A 20015-nucleotide genomic window follows, 5' to 3' on the forward strand; every position below is an offset into this window, starting at 1 on the left:
CTTAGCGGACGTAAGACGCCGGGGCGCTCTGACCTGCTGCCGAAGTTTGACCGACGGCTCAGTAAAACCTGGAATGTCTGACGTCATCCTGCAGGAAAACCAGCTGGGATCAATCTGCCTGGTTTCACCGTCAGATCAACAGAAATATTTGTTTCTTAAAAACCTGAATTTGTGGTGTTGCTGGACGAGGCGGCGCTCTGGCAGGAAGTAGCCGTTAGCGCTGCCTCATCGACATTCTCTTCATGTCACGTAATGCTGAGTTATTGTCGACCCTCACACACACACATCGCTCCCACAGCACTGTAAAAAATGCTCCCCAAGCCAAGCTGCATTAAGTCTGACTGCCGGGATTTTCTGCTCCACACTGCAAAAACACTAACACTTTAGTTGCTAATACAAATATGTTGATACACTTGAAATAAGATAAACTGACTTATAAGTAGCTTTTTAGCAATATATAGGAAGGAGCTTGTTTAAGTAGTTTATCAATATTGATGAAAATATGCCATTTCCACTGGCAGATTATTTTACTTATTATGAGACATTTTTCTGTGTTGAAAGTTAATTAATCTGCTAATTAAACTAGAACTGGACTTGTAAAATAACATTGACTTAAAACAAGCTCCTGTTGCTGAAGAGTTGCTCTTAATTCAGTTTAGTTTTGTCTTATTACAAGTTTATTAACTAGAATCTGGACCAAAAATACTCGGTCCAGATTTTGCGTTTTTACAGTGCAGCTACGTTTCAGGTATAGAGACATCTTGATATTTTCTATTTAATTTGTGATATAAGTTTTCATACATGAAGAAAATGTTCTCAAAGTCTGATTGGATGGAAACATCTGGAAACTTTCACAAGCAGAAACGTTAGCAACGTTAGCCTCTTGTTGCTCTTTAGCTAATTAAATGCTAATAAAATGTCACCTATCCATTAGCTGAACAGCTACTAAACACTTACATGATAAGCTAACAATGTATTATAAACAATGTCAGTATATCAGCTAATAAACTGTTAGCTTAGCAGCAAATGGAATGCTAACAGAATGTTAGCTGTCTATTAGCATATAAGCTAATAATTGTCAATATAAACCTTGATCACACTGTATTTTACTGAATGTTGGACAGTGTAATGTGTTTGAGTTTGTTTACATATCAGCTAGCGTTAGCTTTGCAGCACAGCTAGCTACGACAGGAGCTTAGAAAAGCTGTGTTGTTGTGGGTTAAAATGGTTTCCTCTGCGCCTGTCAGTGGATTTTAAGGTATTTAAAGTTTGAACAGTTCAAATAGAAAGTTATGTGTTTATGACTCGAGGATTCATGCAGGTCTGTCGTCTCTGTTTGGGCTTAAAGATCCAGTCGTCAGCGTGACTCTCTCCAGCTGAACACTATAAACAATGACAGAGATTCACCTTCTGCTCTGACCTTTGACCCTGACCCCAGTGAACGCCCCGGGCCGGACCACGGAGAGTTCAGACTCTGCTGTTCGTTAAGCTCCTTCAGGGCTGATTGTCTCGATTTTAGGATAGAAAACTGCACCAGAGATTCGATCTCGGCGAGCAGCTCGGTTTAAAAACGCTTGATGGCTGGACTCTGATGAAGAGGAGGAGGAGAGAGACCACAATCCTCTGTGGGTCGAACGAGAGCGGCTCATAACTGTGGCTGGCCCTTTAAAAACAGACGACCAACTGGAGAGCCGAGAGCTGCTCCTTCGTTTCTACTTTCCTGGCTCGTCTTCCTCGCTCCGCAGAGATCCGTTTACATCCGACAGAGCCGGGAGATTAATCTGCAGCAAGATTTAAGATGAGAAACGAGGAGAAACTCTGCTGTTCAAACGAGAAACTTTTATATTTCACCAGAAATATGAAACAAGAAAACTAAAAAACAAACGAGAAACTTGTTTTATTTTCTCCTTTTAAACTCGTTAAAATGATAAAGTTTTTAACGTGTTTTGCGTTTTCTTGTTTCAAAAAGTATTTTATCTCGTTACAACCATGAAATATTCTCATTTGAAAACATTTTCTTGTTTATCTAGTTTTTTTATGGAGTTAATAATAAAGTTTCTTGTTATATCAGATTTCTGTCGCTGCCATTTAAAACGGGGGTGTCCAAACAGTGGCCCGGGGGCCGTTTGTGGCCCTTGGACTGACTTTTTGTGGATCCAAAGTTTGCAGTTGAAGAATAATACAAATTAGTTTTTTTCACTTTTTATTTTTAAACTAAGAATAAAGTTTATAATTTAAAAAGTTACCGAACATTTAAACAAGTTATAAAACGAGAAACGAACAAAATGTTTTCTGGTGTAATGAGCAGCTAATCTTGTAATAATTATAACGTATTCTTGTTTAATTACGACAAACTTTTCTTAGAATGGAAAATGTTAAGTACGACACGAAGTATTGGTCTGTTTATAACCAAACTTTTCTACCGCATTTATCCAGTTCTCTTTACGGCTGCAGCCAAATGACCTTTTATTTAGTTTATTTAACTTGGTTAAACATCGCAGAGAAAGTTAAATAAATCCTGTTTTAGAGCCGAATACAAATTTGTTCCTAAAAGAATTAGAGAACTAAATGTCTTTTGTTTAATGTGCAAAATCCTTTTAAATGTTTGGACAATGATACGATAAAAAAAATCAGTTTACTTTATTTTCTTTTTTAGCTTCTTCTTCTTCTTCTTCTTCTTGACTTTTGGCTCAACAACGTGACTAAACGTTTGGACCGCCCCGGTTCAAACTCCCAGCCTTCGCTCCAGATTCTCCCCTGAAAATGTTTCTCTGCAACAAAAACAAAGCGGCTGCACGTTTTTGTTGGTCAAGCTGAAAGTTTCTTTCTGACTCGGAGGAGTTTCAGGCCGGAAGCAGCTGAAACTCATCTGGACCAGCGAAGAGACGAACAACCAGCCAGGCGTCACATGTTCTCAAATCAGAAGACAGTTTGGTTTGTTCTTGTGTTTAAGATGAAGTGACTCACTGTTTCCATTTGGTCATTTTCTAACCTCTTCCTGCCAAAGCTTCCCCCCTCCCCGTCCCCCCCCCAACCCGTTATGAATATTTCCATATTCGCCCAGGAAAAATCCATAAACTATCCGTTTCTCTCGGCTCCCCACATCTGCCAGCTGCATCACAGAAGTCGAAGGTTTTCCTTTCCTGCTGAAGACAACGGATCCAGTTTTTAGTTTTTTTAAGTGTAATGATGGCGATGTCTGACGAAGAGACGCGTGAGTCGTGTGGAAAAGCTCTGACTGTTTCAGAGAAGCTGACTGGTGGAAAGTGAGCGCTGCTCTTCGTGGTTTCTTCTTTTTTTAATAAAACCCACATTTCCAGTAAACTTCAAACTGTGTTGGACCTGAGACGTTTCAAATCCCCCCCCCCCCCCAAACCACAGCAGGGAAAAAAAACAGAAAACTCGGCGAGACGGTGTGACGTTTTCTGTGTGTCGGCGCAGAAACGCAGGGTTGAGCAGCGAAGCTGATGGACGTCAGGAGGCTTCAACGTTAAAACACATAAAAAAAGCTGTAAATGTAACTTTAGTGAGAACTTTGTTGCTTTTCGGATGGGAGGAGAAAATAAATCTCAATTCAGTCCAATTCTGATGATTTGCTGCTTTTGTGGATTTTCCAAACCTCTAATTTCGTCTAATGCTGATAAATTTTGGTGCTTCCATCTTGTTATGGCATCATTGTTAGCAGTTTCCACGTGAGGGGGGAAGGAGATAAATGCAGCCTTCGCCTCGTTAATGTTATCTGAACCAGCGGCGTCTAAACCCATCGACTCAAAGCGACTTGTGGGTCAGAAAATGTTTCTCCACTTACAGACAGTGAGCTCAGCTCACTGACTGACACGTTTAATTCTCATTTAAATTCTCATTAATTCTCATTAAACGTGTCAAGAAGTTCGGTTTTTGTAGGAAATTGAAGTTTAAATCATTGCAGATGAAAAAGAAAAAAGTTTTTCATGTTGTTAAAAGAACGTTTGCGCGTTCTTTTGAAAGGAAAATAAAAAATATTCCGTCTTTTCTCAGGAATAAAATTAGGATTTGGGTGATTCTCTCTAGTTAATAAAAGCAGATTCTATAACATCTGTTTCTATGTAGAGCTAAGTTGATAAATCTGGTCCTGGTTGCTAAGAGACAAATACTTTGTGTTTATTTAATATTTTCCATTATAGAACATTTTAATTTGTCTAGTTAATTAAAAACAAAGTCTCCATTTTGTGGCCGTTTAAAAATGGCCGCCGCCAATGTTGGGCCTGCAGGGCTGGGATGTGCAGCTGATCTTCATTATTCAGTATAAATGTTTCAGATTAATTCACTTTATTTCTCTTCTTTGACCCGTTGACTCTTATAAAAAGGTAAATAAAAAATCTTAATGTTTTATTGAAGCTTTAAAACTTTTTTAACTTCCTGCAACAGCGAGCTGTGCTGCAGTGTTAGCTCATACCTAAACAAGAAAGAAAATGGAGATACATTTCTGCCGTTTTATTATTTTAAGTATTTTTTTAAGTAAAATTATAGTGAAAAAACATTTTTTTTATCATTTCTTTTACAAAATTTACAAGAAGAAAACAACTTTCGACTCACTCAGGTTCCTCTGAGTTTGTTTTGTTTACATATCAGTTATTGATTTCCAAATTTGTTGTGATTCCACATTTATTTTAATCAAAATGAAAATAAATGAGGAAGATCATTAAAACTGAGCACGTTGTTTCACATTGCTGAAACAATCTGGGAAGGGTTATGAGGTACGAACTTCACCGCCGGAGAGGAAAATGATTCCCAAGAGGAAAACATCTCAGAGCCTACAGGCTTCACTTCCCAGGCTGAAGGTCAAAGGTCATGACTGGCTGAAAAAGCAAAGGATCGTCATGGGCCAGAAGCTTCGTTTCTCTTCCATAAATAACAGCGCAGGACGTTCAGTATGAACATGGCCACTTTCTGTCCGTTCAGTATGAACATGGCCGCTTTCTGTTCGTTCCGTATCAACATGGCCGCTTTCTGTCCGTTCCGTATCAACATGGCCGCTTTCTGTCCGTTCAGTATCAACATGGCCGCTTTCTGTTCGTTCCGTATCAACATGGCCGCTTTCTGTCCGTTCCGTATCAACATGGCCGCTTTCTGTCCGTTCTGTATCAACATGGCCGCTTTCTGTCCGTTCTGTATCAACATGGCCGCTTTCTGTCCGTTCTGTATCAACATGGCCGCTTTCTGTCCGTTCCGTATCAACATGGCCGCTTTCTGTCCGTTCTGTATCAACATGGCCGCTTTCTGTCCGTTCAGTATGAACATGGCCGCTTTCTGTCCGTTCCGTATCAACATGGCCGCTTTCTGTCCGTTCCGTATCAACATGGCCGCTTTCTGTCCGTTCTGTATCAACATGGCCGCTTTCTGTCCGTTCTGTATCAACATGGCCGCTTTCTGTCCGTTCAGTATCAACATGGCCGCTTTCTGTCCGTTCCGTATCAACATGGCCGCTTTCTGTCCGTTCCGTATGAACATGGCCACTTTCTGTCAGTTCTGTATCAACATGGCCGCTTTCTGTCCGTTCCGTATCAACATGGCCGCTTTCTGTCCGTTCCGTATGAACATGGCCACTTTCTGTCAGTTCTGTATCAACATGGCCGCTTTCTGTCCGTTCCGTATCAACATGGCCGCTTTCTGTCCGTTCCGTATCAACATGGCCGCTTTCTGTCCGTTCCGTATGAACATGGCCGCTTTCTGTCCGTTCCGTATGAACATGGCCACTTTCTGTCCGTTCTGTATCAACATGGCCGCTTTCTGTCCGTTCCGTATCAACATGGCCTCTTTCTGTCCGTTCTGTATCAACATGGCCGCTTTCTGTCCGTTCTGTATGAACATGGCCGCTTTCTGTCCGTTCCGTATCAACATGGCCGCTTTCTGTCCGTTCCGTATGAACATGGCCGCTTTCTGTCCGTTCTGTATCAACATGGCCACTTTCTGTCCGTTCCGTATGATCATGGCCGCTTTCTGTCCGTTCCGTATGAACATGGCCGCTTTCTGTCCGTTCTGTATGAACATGGCCGCTTTCTGTCCGTTCCGTATCAACATGGCCGCTTTCTGTCCATGCTGCTCACTGCTGCCACCTGCTGCTGGCAGCAGAAACAGGTAAAGGTCAGAGGTCGCCCTCTCTGCACCAGGACGGTTTCTGTCCTCTGCCTCATATGTTCCTGGTTCTTACATCATTTCCAGAGTTCATGTGAAACACCTGGAGGTTTTTCTCGCCTGTCGGTCGTTTCCTGTGGAGGGATGACCTCATGTCTGGAAGACGGAGACGTTTTCCAGGCCTTTTCTTTTCTCGTGCAGCACATGGATCAACCTGCGTTTCGCATTAATGCTGCTTGTGCAGCAGCAGAACATGCAGAACCAGAACATTTCAGGTTACTGCTGAGTAACTGAAGAACCTGAAACTTCAGGAAGAATCAGAGACTGGAGCAAAACTGTAAAACTGAAAGACGTTTTCAGCTGCGAGATCTCCAACCCGCTGGCTGAACGGTGAACATTTCATGTCTGCTGTGCTTTATTTAGGACATATGATGGCTTAAAGAGACGGTTCATGATGAGTTTGGAGCTGGAATGTGATGTTTCTGAGCTGATTTGACTGAACACCATCAGTCCTGGAGCTGCATTGGCTAAAAGTAGAGAAAGATACTCACATTTTCAACTGTAACATGTGGAGGTTAATCTGTGGGTGTAAAAATCTGACCCGTGTGACATCATCGCTCTCAGCTGAACGGTGTTGGGGGAAAATCTTCACATTTCAAACTGTGATTGTGTGAAACTGCAGCTCCGTCGTGTAAAATAAAAACCTTCAGTGAGACGTTGAAACGTTAAACGGTGTTTCTGCTGCAGCGTTCGGCTGGTTCGTCGCTCTGAAGCCCCGCCTCCTGAAGGCAACCGCCCGTTTCCTAGCAACCGCTCCGGTCGGTTCCGGTCGGTTCTGGTCGGTTCCGGTTTTTCTACAGTTGGGAAGCAGAATCAGAGAAACGGCGTTCAGCGTCTCTTAGAGCAAAATCATATTATTATCACAGTAATCAGTGAATTAAAGATGCAATATCAGAGAATAAAGTTGTAAAATTATGAGAAAAAAGTTTTGATAATTATTAAGGTGTTACCAACTAGTTTAATCTGATTCTTTCTTCTAATCATCTAAAAGTTTTGCTAATAATTATTGTTTTATGCTGATGATGATGTTAAAAGATAAAATATTCACTTATTTATAAAAACCAAAATCACAAGATGCTAAATGTTCCTCATTTCATTTAATTATTATTTTTGAATTTATAAAATTATTTTTTTTAGGAATTGTCATAATTTCCTTATTCTAGTCTTCTGACTTTATTTTAGTATAACTATGAATTTATTCTCATATTATGTTGATTTTATTTTCATACGATTTTATTTTCTTATTATTAATCTTTTCTGATAAATTTTAACTTTTTTCTCCGATCATTTCGACTTTGTGGTAAAAATTATTAATTTATTATCGTAAAATCACAACTTTATTCTCATATTTTTATTGTCGTTCCACTTTTTTTTGTAGTATTTGAACTTTATTGTGTGATTTTATTCTCTTAAGGTTAATTGATAATTGTAAAATTATGACTTTATTCTTCTATTGTCGTACAACTGAATATTGTGACTTTATTCTCAGAATGAAGACGGTTGGCGTCTTGTTTTCCAGAACCTTCCATCAGAAGCTGATCTTCCTGTTCCTGTGTGTTTCAGACGGCAGCTGCGAACAGGAAGGCCAGATCTACACCAACAACGACATCTGGAAGCCGACGCCGTGCCGGATCTGCGTTTGCGACAAGGGGAGCGTCCTGTGCGACGACATCCAGTGCGACGACGTGACCAACTGTGAGAAGCTGCACATCCCGGAGGGCGAGTGCTGCCCCGTCTGCCAGGGCGACTCGCCCGGCACCGGCGGCGGCGGCGGCGGGACGGGGAGCGTCGGTGAGCTGCTGCCTCAGACAGGAAGTCGCTCCTACGGCGCTTCGCTAAAACCTCAAAACGAGCAAAACTGACGTCTGATCACTTTTAGCTCCGAGTTTAAAATATTCAGGGGAAAATTTTTACTTTTTTTCCCCCCAATTAAAATGTTCTTGTGAATTATTTTACTTTTTAATAAATAAAACAAGAAATATTTGCCTTAACTTTTTAGATCTATTATTTTAAATTTTTTTAATTTATAAAATGTTTTTAGGTTTTTTCCCAGAAAAGAAAAGAAAAATTTAGCTTGATTTGTCCAAATATAATGACCAAGTTGGTTTTTAGTAAAAACCTGCTGGACGTTTTTAACGCAACTTATTATTAGGTAAGAATAAATAATAATAAAACAGTAATAATAGAAGCTAATAATAGAAATAATAGAAACTAAAGGAATAATATTTCTGTTGAACATTTTATGAAGATGTAAACTTCCAACAGAAAATATCATCCTAAAAAACTCACAAAACTTTGGGCCACACAAACTAATCCAGGGGCCACAAACGGCCCCCGTACCACACTTTGGACACCCTGTATAATCAGCGTTAGATCAAACAGGCTGGTCACAATAAATCAATAATCACCTGATAAATAATGTCCAGTTGTGTGATTGATCATTTTTCTCTTCAGTTTGGTGTTTTGGTCTCAACTAAACATTTTATTAAGATAAATTTTGTTCATAATTCATTTTATTTGTAGTTTCTGTTGATTTATTTTGAATATTTAAAATGTTTTCCAGCGTTAAATGTTAGAATTTAAAGGTTATTAATCTTTGAGAATGTGTTTTTGCATTATTATTATTATTATTATTATTAATTATTATTATTATTATTATTATTATTACTAGAAAATCATCTAAAACATTATCGGTGTTATAAATGATGGTAATATTATAGTTTACCACATTTATTACTATTTGAAACAGAAGTAATAAATAGTTCACAATTTACCACTAAATATAGTAAAAGTAATAAAACTTCAAATCCATGTTGCCCAGCCCTGCTGAAAAGTGTGGCGTGCTCGTTCAACATCTATTTTTTTTTTTATTTTGACAGATTATAAGTGAAATTATTTTAAATTGTCCTTTTAAAAATGTCTTTTTCAGACTGTAGACTTTTATCATCTTGTGTTTGAAAGAGAAAAAAAAAGATAAATTATGTAAATGGAAATTATTGAGCTCATTTTAATATTTCATGTGATTAGTTGACTTATTGATTATTGCAACAGGCCTTTTCATTTCTTTAGGCCAGCAGTTAAATTGAGTTATTTGTGTCACTGAACTGCACAAATACCATTTAATCACATCTTCATCTTTTATCCATGAGAGAAAAACAAACCATCCCAACAATACGGACAGTTTGGGTTTTATCATGATTATTTTCTTGATAAGATTGTGGTAAATGATACATTTAGAAAATAAAAACCTTAACCATCCTTGTTGATCTGAAATGTTTTGTCTGTCCTGCAGGCGGCGGCAGAATCTACAAGGTAAGGCGGCGTTTCCTGCTTCGTGGCGCCCGCCTGGCGCTGCCAGCGTTTCTCTGACGTTTTCTCTCTGCGTCCTCAGGGTCAGAAAGGAGAACCAGGGGAGGTTCCTTACGTGAGTAGAGCTGCACATCTCTGGAGCGGTTCTGGTTTCACAGATCTAACGGGTTTTTCTCTGCAGGTGACGGGGGTCCGAGGCCGACCTGGACCCATGGTGCGTCGCTCCGCCTCCCCGTTACGCCCAAACACGTCACTTCCTGCTAAGCTCACCCTGTTTTGATCTGCTGGTTTGAAATGCTCGTTTTGTCTGACAGGGGCCGCCGGGGCCACCAGGACACAGAGGACCGCACGGGAACAAAGGGAGACCCGTACGTCTGGTTCAGGGAAACAGAATCAATCTGAAGCAACAGGGAGACGTTTCCGCCATCGACATGAGAGTCACATTGATTTAAGCTTTTAACGGCTTAGTTGTTGCTCTTACCTGTAATAATTCTTTATACACAGACATTCATACAAAAAGCGGTGGTGTTCAAAGTGAGGTTCGTGGGCCATTTGCAGGCCATGGCAAAACTTTGTGTGGCCCTTTTTTAACTTTAAATGGAAAATGTTATCTGCAACCCAGCATATTTTTCTTTTTTAAATTGTATTTTATTCCTAAAAACAAACCTGGGTCGGTTAGCTTCAAACTATCCATTTAGTTTAAAGCTAAGTATTTAGCTTGCTAGCTAAATATTTGGCTTCAAATTATATTTACCTTGCTAGCTAAGTCAGTATTTAGTCTAAAACTAAATATTTAGGTTAAAACTATATTTAGCTTGCTAAGTGAACATTTAGCTTGCAAGCTAAATGTTTAATTTGCCTCAATAAAAGTCTTTTGACCGCAAACACCTAAGGTGTTATGCAAAGGTTTAAACAGACATTGAACTATTTCCCAAGTCAAATATTTAATTTGGAGCTTAATAATTTGTTAGTTAACTAAATATTTAGCTCGGTAATTAAATATTTTGTATGAATCTGTGACATTTATAAATTAATAACCTATGGCTGAAATATTAAGCCCCAATTTTTGTCTCTTAGGGATAAAAAAAAATAATTATAGCTGTTAACTTTTGACAGTGTAACTTAAACGGCTCCTCATAGCGAAGCGTGTTCGATGTTTTAGTTAGTAAAAATGCTAAAGCATGTTAGCTCCACTGCTAGCGGATTGATGCTGCCTGTTTTATATCCCCATCCTGACTTCCTGGTCGTTTTAGTTGGTTTTAAACTTTCACTAACGACCTCTGACCTCCTTATTCATCTGATTTGTACGTGTTTGTGAAGCCATGTTGAAATCATCCGGTCAGCTGTTATTGGCTCTGAGATTAAACTCAGGGGGGATTTTTATGCTAGCTTCAGGATAATCCCACAAGCTGCAGTCCTTTCCCCAGCAGAACAAATGAATTATCCAAACTCCACCAACAATGTGAGCTTCAGCTCCATTTGTGCTTCAGGGTTTTAGTTTATCCAAACAAAACGAACAAAATCAGATCAGTGGGATCAAACCAAGTCTGGCAGCTCTGACTTTTATTTCCATGTTTCAGTTTGATAAAAACATTCGGCACCAGAGGAGAATCAGTTGGAGTCGGTCTGAGTCCGTCTGTTTTACTTTAAAGGGGCTGCGAGGACCGGCAGGGTTCGATGGAGAGCCGGGTATTCCGGGCCAGCCTGGAGAAGCGGGACCTCCGGGTCCCCCGTCACACCCGGGGGTGAGAGGAGCCGTGGCGTCTGAGCAGCTGGCAGCTGGAAGCAGCCTGATCTAACCTGAAACGTGTCGTCTGCAGGGGCTGGGAGCGCACATGGCTCAAGGAATGGATTCAAAAACAGGACCGCAGCACATGCTGAGTGGAGCCAGGGTAAGAACCGGCCGGCGCCGCGGCAGCAGGGACGGCTCTGGGGGTTATGGTTCCACATGGAGGACATCAGGAGCTGGTTTCTCATGTTGTTTGGTTTGCTGTTAGGGTTAAAGATCTGGAAACTTCTCTAGATGGAGAATATTTCTGGCTTCCTTCAACATAAAAGCTCCAGTTGTGAAAAACAAGTAACCTGCTGAGCTGCATATTTTACAGAAAACAAGTCATTACTTATAGGATTTACATATGTAAATGTACCAAATTAGGCATAACAATGACCACTAGATGGAGACAAAACACCAAGAACATGAAAACCTTTAAGACATGAATTGAACTTGTTGTTTCAACTGTCAGGCAGGTTTGACTGGAGACCAAAGTTTCAACAATAGTTACATTTTCAGTTGATACAGTTTACTTTCCTTTGAACAACCTGTTCCCCTCCTGGCCTGTGGGGGCGCTGCACCAAGAACCACTGAAGGAAACGACACAAAAACCTCTGAAGACACTGAGAGCAACTTCCTGTTTCACCAGATGGAAACAAGATGGAGGCGTCAGATTTTAGTGGTTGGAGGATTTCTCTTTAGTTTTTGGCTAAAGACCAGGAGCCATTTCTGCTGCTAGCGCTAGGCTAGCATGTTAGCTTTGGTGGTATTCACCCAGAATGCCCTGCACTGTAGTCCACTTCCTGCTGTTGGAGCGGTCTCTGGTCTGTTTGGCCTTCACATTCAAACCGAACCAAAGTTCACTTCAACCAAACCAGACCGAGGTTTGGAGGACCAGAGGTCAGAGGTCAGTTAGCATTCACACAAACCTACTGAACTGGACTTCCCAGACATACGGACTGGAGTTGGATTACAGTGGACTAAACCGGACTGGTGTGAACGCAGACATAGAGACCATAATCCTGGTGAAGCTGAGACTCGCCCAGTTCGTCTCTGTTGAACTTTACAAGGTAAAGGAACGGTGAGGAGGTCTCTCATGTTGGGGGGAGATCGGAGCAACTCTTCACGATGAATTGAGTCCCTTTGGAGGTTTTCCAACCATGTTCCACTGCAGAGACGCCTCAGGCCTGACCCAGAGTTTACTGGAGGAACTGTATTCTGGATCACTGTGTCCCGTTCTTCTGAAACTCCTTCAGCCTCGTAAACAGCTTTTGGTTCTGAGAATGATCTGGAGATTGGAAGGTGCTGTAGGCGGTGCTGGAGGCGGTGCTGGAGGGGGAGTTGGAGGGGGTTCTGGAGGGGGTGCTGGAGGGGGTGCTGGAGGGGGTTCTGGAGGCGGTGCTGGAGGGGGTGCTGGAGGGGGTGCTGGAGGGGGTGCTGGAGGGGGTGCTGGAGGCGGTGCTGGAGGGGTTGTTGGAGGGGGTGCTGGAGGCGGGGCTGGAGGCGGTGCTGGAGGGGGTGCTGGAGGGGGTGCCGGAGGGGGTGCTGGAGGGGGTTCTGGAGGCGGTGCCGGAGGGGGTTCTGGAGGCGGCGCTGGAGGGGTGTTGGAGGGGGTTCTGGGGGGGTGCTGGGGGGGGTTCTGGAGGCGGTGCTGGAGGGGTTGTTGGAGGGGGTTCTGGGGGGGGGCTGGAGGGGTTCTGGGGGAGTGCTGGAAGGGGTTCTGGGGGGTGCTGGAGGGGGTTCTGGAGGCGGTGCTGGAGGGGGTTCTGGAGGCGGTGCTGGAGGGGGTGCTGGAGGGGGTGCTGGAGGGGGTGCTGGAGGGGGTGCTGGAGGCGGTGCTGGAGGGGGTGCTGGAGGCGGTGCCGGAGGGGGTGCTGGAGGGGGTGCTGGAGGGGGTTCTGGAGGCGGTGCTGGAGGCGGTGCTGGAGGCGGTGCTGGAGGCGGTGCTGGAGGGGGTGCTGGAGGGGGTTCTGGAGGCGGTGCTGGAGGGGTTGTTGGAGGGGGTTCTGGGGGGGGGCTGGAGGGGGTTCTGGGGGGGGGGCTGGAAGGGGTTCTGGAGGCGGTGCTGGAGGGGGTTCTGGAGGCGGTGCCGGAGGGGGTGCTGGAGGCGGTGCCGGAGGGGGTGCTGGAGGCGGTGCTGGAGGGGGTTCTGGAGGCGGTGCTGGAGGGGGTGCCGGAGGGGGTTCTGGAGGCGGTTCTGGGGGGGGTGCCGGAGGGGGTTCTGGAGGCGGTGCTGGAGGGGTTGTTGGAGGGGGTTCTGGGGGGGGCTGGAGGGGTTCTGGGGGGAGTGCTGGAAGGGGTTCTGGGGGGGTGCTGGAGGGGGTTCTGGAGGGGGTGCCGGAGGGGGTTCTGGAGGCGGTGCTGGAGGGGGTGCTGGAGGGGGTGCTGGAGGGGGTGCTGGAGGGGGTTCTGGAGGCGGTGCCGGAGGGGGTGCTGGAGGGGGTGCTGGAGGGGGTTCTGGAGGCGGTGCTGGAGGGGGTTCTGGAGGCGGTGCTGGAGGGGGTGCTGGAGGCGGTGCTGGAGGCGGTGCTGGAGGGGGTGCTGGAGGGGGTGCTGGAGGCGGTGCTGGAGGGGGTGCTGTAGGCGGCGCTGTAGGTGGTGCCGCCTCGGCTCTAACTCCGTGACGTTTGCATAGTTTCAGCGTGAATATGAACGTTTTCTCCAGGTACTCCAGCTTCCTCTCAGGAAAAAACATCCATATAAGGTTAACTGATAACAATCCGTTGGTGGATTTGTCTGTGTTGAACCAAACTATTGACCAATGGATGGATGTTATTATTAAAAGTTGAAGAAATAAACCAAAGTATCAAGTGTTGCATGTTTCTTGCTGGTTTCTCAGGGAGATCATTTTGAACGTTCAGTTGCACCACCATAAATATGAAGCAGCTCCTGAAATGAATCCTTTTGTTTCAGGGAGAAGCTGGAGCCAGAGGACCAATCGGACCAAACGGCTCACCTGTAAGTCCGTCTCCTACCTAATGATCTCTGCATGTTCGCTCTGTTTGTCCTGAAACGTGTCAATCCTGCCTTACAGGGTCACCCTGGACCACAAGGACCTGCTGGAGAAGTTGGTGATCCTGGTCACATGGTACAGAGACCTTTTTCTAGCTTTACTGTTTACTCCAGATCAATCATTCATTGTGATATTTGAATGTCATGTTTTTGTTTATCAGGGTTCGCCAGGGCAGAGGGGACCGGAGGGCCCGCCAGGGAAACCAGGCGAAGATGTGAGTGTCTGCAGAACCCCGTTAAAACAACAACACATAACAAGTGCCGCTTAATGTTGAATGTGTCTTTGATAAAGGAGCAGAAACATTTGTGTTTGTAACTCTGCAGCCATAAAATCAAAATAAACTGAGTGAAATCTAGAGAGCGGAGACGGACACTCGTTTCCTCTGAGCGGATCGACGTGGTTCAATAATTTACGGTCCGGCATTTTCAGGAGTTGGACTCTCACAGGGCCGGTAAAGTTAAACCAACACGTCTCACTCTGTCCTCCAATCAGTGGACGGTGTTGATTGGACACAGTCAACAGACACGGGTACCTGAAGGTGTCATAGCTCCACCATCATCCTATTGATGAACAACTGAAGTTTGACCAAGAATATGACCCAAACCGCACAACTCAGTGGAAACGAGGCCTAATTCTGCTCTGGCAGCACCACTCCAACCTACCAAGGAAGGTTTTTATGATGAGATATTTAAACCAACCAAACCCTTTGAGCAACCTGTTCCCCTCCTGGCCTGTGGGGGCGCTGCACCAAGAACCACTGAAGGAAACGGCATTAAAACCTCTGAAGACACTGAGAGCAACTAAATGTAAACAAAATGGCGTGTCGTCAGATTTTAGTAGTTGGAGGATTAGTTTTATGTCTTTGGCTAAAATCTACGAGCCGTTTCTCCTGCTAGCGCTAAGCTAGCCCGTTTGTTCTGGCTGCATTTACCCAGAATGCCCTGCGCTTATTGAGTGGTCTCTGGTCCGCTTGGTGTTCACATTCGAACCGCACCAAAATTCACTTCAGCCGAACCGAGACGGAGGTCTGTAGGCCGACCAGAGTCCGATCAGCATTCCCCAACTGAACCGGACTTTGACTAGGCAGACAGACTGGAGTTGGATTAAACAGGGATGGTGTGAATGAACCCTAAACAGGGACAGAAATGTCAACTATCTGCGTGGAAAAACAGGTTCATCAAAAAGGTCCTGAACTTCCTCTGAGGAAAACCTTTCTTAGAGGTGAAAGGTCAAACCTGATGTGCTTCATTTGCATAAAAAACACAACTTACAAGCTGATTGTCTGATTTCAGGTTTATTTACAGCACAGAAAATGTTTGGCTCTGGAAGTACCGTATTTTCCGCACTATAAGGCTCACCTTCAGTGAATGGCCTAGTTCAAAACTTTTTTCATATGTAAGACGCATAGAACAGACGCCTCAGTTTGGGTTTCCAATTTGTTCTGTACATCTACATTTATAAAGAACCTTATATACTAGTCAGCCCCAGTCGTTGTTTCACTCACGGTGTTGGTGTTGTGATATTGAGCCCAACTGCATTCTGGGTAACACAAACCAACCGACACGCTGCCACTGCAGTCTCTGTCTCTCTTCCCCTCCCCGTTTTAAATGCATTATCAATCTTTATTAACAAACCAGCGTTCTGACAACTATCCCAGCATGCACTGCGCTCTTCTTCTACGGGCAAAATGAAGTCAGCGGCTGCTTACCGTAGCTGCTAGACATGTTGTGGCTCCATATTGGTCCGTATATAAGGCGCACCGGGTTATAAGGCGCACTGTCGGCTTTTTAGGAAATTGAAGGTTTTTAGGCGCCTTATAGTGCAGAAAATACTGCACAAGTATTTAAAATATTTGAAAACACAAAAAGAACAAAATGGATTTACTGTAAAATAATGGAAAATGTTAGTTTATTTAAGCTAATAATAGAATAACATTTTCTAAACTCATTCCTGCATCTCCTTACATTGTAAATGTCTTTTCTCATCCAGGGAGAAGCTGGCAGAGCAGGAAATTCTGGAGAAGTTGGATTCCCTGGATCCTCGGTAACTTTGGAGACAACAGAGTTTATTTTACTAAAATCTTCATTTCCCATAAATAATCTTGCATTTCGTTCACATTTAGGGACCAAGAGGATTTCCTGGAACGCCCGGTCCGCCCGGCCTGAAGGGCCATCGAGTGAGTAGCAACAAACTTTGGAAGGATCTTATTGATCACGGCGTTCTAGAAATGGATTCAGTTGATTTTCGTTTCTTCTAGACGATTGTTAAAAACCTGATTAACGTTGAGTTTGTTTACTGAATTCTCTGTTTCTGGCCTTCAGGGTCACATTGGGCCTCTTGGTCAAAAGGGTGAAACTGGAGCTGTGGGGTCCAAGGTAAAAAAATAATCTTATCGTTTTCTAAAGGTTTGAAGACTTAATGACAACAATGAGAACAATTTGCTTTGACCATTGTTTCCATGGTAACGATCCATTTCCCGCTTTGGAAACTTGAGGTTTGCTTTCAGCAGCAGATCTGATGTGTCGTGGTTATAGCGCCCCCTACATAATAAATGAATTTATTTCATTAAAATTATTGTTACCGTTCATTATTTAATGAGACATTTCAGGGTACATTTATTTATGGCCTTACACACCTCATGGGTCACATCATGGTGATGCTGAGAATCACTTCTCGACCTGCGGTTGACGTCCCGCGACCTCCCCAGGGGCCCCGACCTCCGCTTTGGGAACCCCTGGCCAAGTGGTTGATTATGAAATCGTCACATCAAATTAGGTTTTTAAAAACTAAGTTCTGTTTGATATATAAAATGCCTTAAAGATGGTGGTGCTAACTTCTGAAGTCTGAAAATGTTTTAACTGGAGCAGCAACATAAATGGAATCAAATTCTTCATTATACGACAAACTGCCAGGAATCCGTCCAACTACACTGAAATGATTTGGGAAGACAGTACAATAGGATTTATTTTCAGATTTATGGACTCATCTGAGTGTCATCTGCGTAGAATTGATCAAATAATTTTATTCCTGCCTGGTGTTCAAACCAGGCAGGAACAGAAATAGAAAGGAGTCGAGGATTCGTCCCTGAGGAACGCCGCGTTCCCACTGAACCCTCATTAAGACTGACAGAGACGGTGTGTTGATGCTGCATCTCTCCTGAGCAATAAAAGGAGGTTTATCTGGTTTTGTAGGGGGCTACAGGCCCGCCTGGCCCGATGGGAGGACCGGGACCCATGGTGAGTTAAAGTACACTTTGTTTTTCTTAGAAGCATAAAGCATGAAAGTGTAAATTGAATGAGATCAGTTTTATGGATGGGTAATTTATTTGTGTTTTTAACTAACAGGGTCCTGCTGGGATGCCCGGCGAAAGGGGCCGACCCGGACCTGGTGGCGTGGCAGTACGTCTCTTCATGCTAACTTTTACTTTTAATAGACACTGAATTGTAAAAATAACACTCATAAACATGAAATTCAATGTCTGCTAGGGGAAGCGTGGCATGCCTGGCAACATCGGGAAAACTGGTCCACTGGTGAGTGACACGATGTTCTGCTTTGACTGTTTACCAAACAAAACCATGTCAGATAAAAGCAGCTGAATTTTGCAGCTGAATGTTGGCGTGGTTCCAACATTACCTTTTTTATCCCTCCTGGCCAGCAGGTGGCGACAGTTTCCTGGTTTAAGCAAAAGCAGTTGTTGTCAAAGCAAAGTACTGAACATTTTCAACTTTAGCTAAATCGCTTTAGGGTTTATCTGGAAAAATAAATGTAGGGAAGCTAAGTGCGCTAAATGTTTTCAAAGTTAGCAGAAATGCTGGACACTTTAGCGCATTGGTGGATTAGCAGGAGTGTGCTAACCACTGCTAGCCACTTATCAAATGGATTGTCCTCATGAGTCTGAAAGACTTACCAGACAGGAAACATGTTTGGCACCTTTGAGGTTCATTGGTTTGAATTTCTGTTTGTATAATCAGAAATTCTTGAGCCTTTTGTGAAAAACAGCAACGTTTCCTTGGAATCTCTTTGGAAAAACATTTTCCTCACCGTGTTAAGACAGTCCATAAAGCCAGCTTTAGGTCATGCTTTTGTCTATCTGCCATCCTAATTGATAGTTTAATCAGTGTAACTCTGTAATGTCCTCTTGTCTGTCGGACTTCAGGGCCCGCTGGGTCTCAGTGGTCCTGCCGGGTATCCAGGAGGCCCGGGAATGAAGGCAAGTACAGAAACTCACTGAGTTTCATGACAACATGACACATACAGACTTCATGATGCTTATTGTACATGGTGGTCGTCTTTCACAGGGTCAGCCCGGTCCCACAGGGGTCAGAGGTCCAGAAGGCCCTCAGGGTCAGAGAGGAGAGACCGGTCACCAAGGCAGAGCCGGACCAGTCGGACTGAGGGTCAGCACCTGGCATTTCTTATACTGCAGCACACAGAGAGGGCATTAAATGGATGTAATGCTGTTAACAGACATAACATTAGGAGCTTTGTGTTCACAGGGACCCCTGGGTACAGATGGAGGCCCAGGAACCAAAGGACCAGTGGTGTGTAAACGTTTTTCAGCTCCAACTGAGCTACATTCTTTAACCAATCAACCAACCAACCAATGGGTCTCTCTTCACAGGGTAACTTGGGTCCACAAGGTCCAGGAGGCCACCCTGGACCGTCCGGCCCACCAGGACCGCAGGGAAGCACCGGTCAGCCTGGCATTAAAGGACAGGGGGTGAGCTGACTCTAAAGTTTTCACCTATCTCTGGATCTCTGTTAAACCTCCACTCATGTTAATGAGACTGACCTCCGTCCAAAGGGAGACGTTGGAGTTCCCGGTTTCAAAGGTGAAGCAGGACCAAAGGGAGAACCGGTAAGAGTCCATTGAAAAGAAGCCGATTCCCTGAGCCTGACGAGCAGTTTTCTAACGTTCGGATCCTTTCTGGTTTGTGTTTCTGTCTGTGTTAGGGTCCACCAGGTTCCCAGGGAGTGATAGGATCCCAGGGTGAGGAAGGAAAGCGAGGATTGCGTGGAGATCCCGGCTCGGTTGGCCCTCCAGGGCCCGTCGGTGAAAGAGTGAGTCGCCGTTTTGTTCACAACAAAACCTTGTTCTAAATATTCCCAGAATTTCACAACAGGGTTTTGAAAAGTCCTAATTTTTTACTCATGTTCACATTCACAAGTTCAAATCCTTCTTACCAAATCGGTCCATCCATGACCTTTGGTCTGATTTTGAACAGGGATGTTGGCTGAGTCCTTCTCCTTCCCCCACTGGTTGCTAAAGCTAAAGCTGCCAGGATGAGCTAGCATAGACGATGTTGGTTGACTGTCATTGGTCAAGACAAGTCCACCTGCTGACCAGAGCTGCTGGTCTGCGCAGGACCAGCTGCCCAGAAATGTCTTCCTTTGGGATTATCAGGTGCCTGAGTGAACTCTGGACTGATCTGAACCCTTGCCTGGTTTTTCAGGGTTCTCCTGGAAACAGAGGTTTCCCTGGTGCTGATGGCCTGCCAGGACCTAAGGTGTTGTACATTTGCTGTGAATATTCCTGTCTTATTTTATCTGATTCATATAACTAAAGAGTAATTCCCTCCTTTTGGAAAGGGTGCTCAAGGAGATCGTGGCATTTCTGGCCCGTCGGGCCCTAAAGGTTCTCTAGGGGACCCGGGCCGTCCAGGGGAGCCTGGTCTACCAGGTGCAAGGGTAACACCAGAGCTGTCTTTCACCTGTTGGTTAAATCTCACTGGTTCTGTCTGAGGAATC

General features: G+C 44.2%; 1 protein-coding gene across 1 annotated transcript in view; it reads left to right on the top strand.

The window, feature by feature from the left end:
- col5a2a (collagen, type V, alpha 2a) overlaps positions 1–20015 on the top strand; it is a 43462-nt gene that overhangs the window by 12591 nt on the left and 10856 nt on the right. Inside the window, exons 2-25 of the mRNA XM_008404234.3 lie at positions 7738–7965; positions 9467–9486; positions 9566–9598; positions 9665–9697; positions 9798–9851; positions 11136–11228; positions 11304–11375; positions 14168–14212; positions 14289–14342; positions 14428–14481; positions 16257–16310; positions 16390–16443; positions 16589–16642; positions 17459–17503; positions 17612–17665; positions 17753–17797; positions 18424–18477; positions 18566–18664; positions 18764–18808; positions 18889–18987; positions 19072–19125; positions 19221–19328; positions 19721–19774; positions 19857–19955. Of these exons, the coding sequence (XP_008402456.2) occupies positions 7738–7965; positions 9467–9486; positions 9566–9598; positions 9665–9697; positions 9798–9851; positions 11136–11228; positions 11304–11375; positions 14168–14212; positions 14289–14342; positions 14428–14481; positions 16257–16310; positions 16390–16443; positions 16589–16642; positions 17459–17503; positions 17612–17665; positions 17753–17797; positions 18424–18477; positions 18566–18664; positions 18764–18808; positions 18889–18987; positions 19072–19125; positions 19221–19328; positions 19721–19774; positions 19857–19955 (1604 nt within the window). The remainder of the gene's footprint in view (positions 1–7737; positions 7966–9466; positions 9487–9565; positions 9599–9664; positions 9698–9797; positions 9852–11135; positions 11229–11303; positions 11376–14167; positions 14213–14288; positions 14343–14427; positions 14482–16256; positions 16311–16389; positions 16444–16588; positions 16643–17458; positions 17504–17611; positions 17666–17752; positions 17798–18423; positions 18478–18565; positions 18665–18763; positions 18809–18888; positions 18988–19071; positions 19126–19220; positions 19329–19720; positions 19775–19856; positions 19956–20015) is intronic.

The sequence above is a fragment of the Poecilia reticulata genome, chromosome 2, assembly GCF_904066995.2.
Source record: "Poecilia reticulata chromosome 2, P_reticulata-male-v2, whole genome shotgun sequence".
NCBI lineage: Eukaryota > Metazoa > Chordata > Actinopteri > Cyprinodontiformes > Poeciliidae > Poecilia > Poecilia reticulata.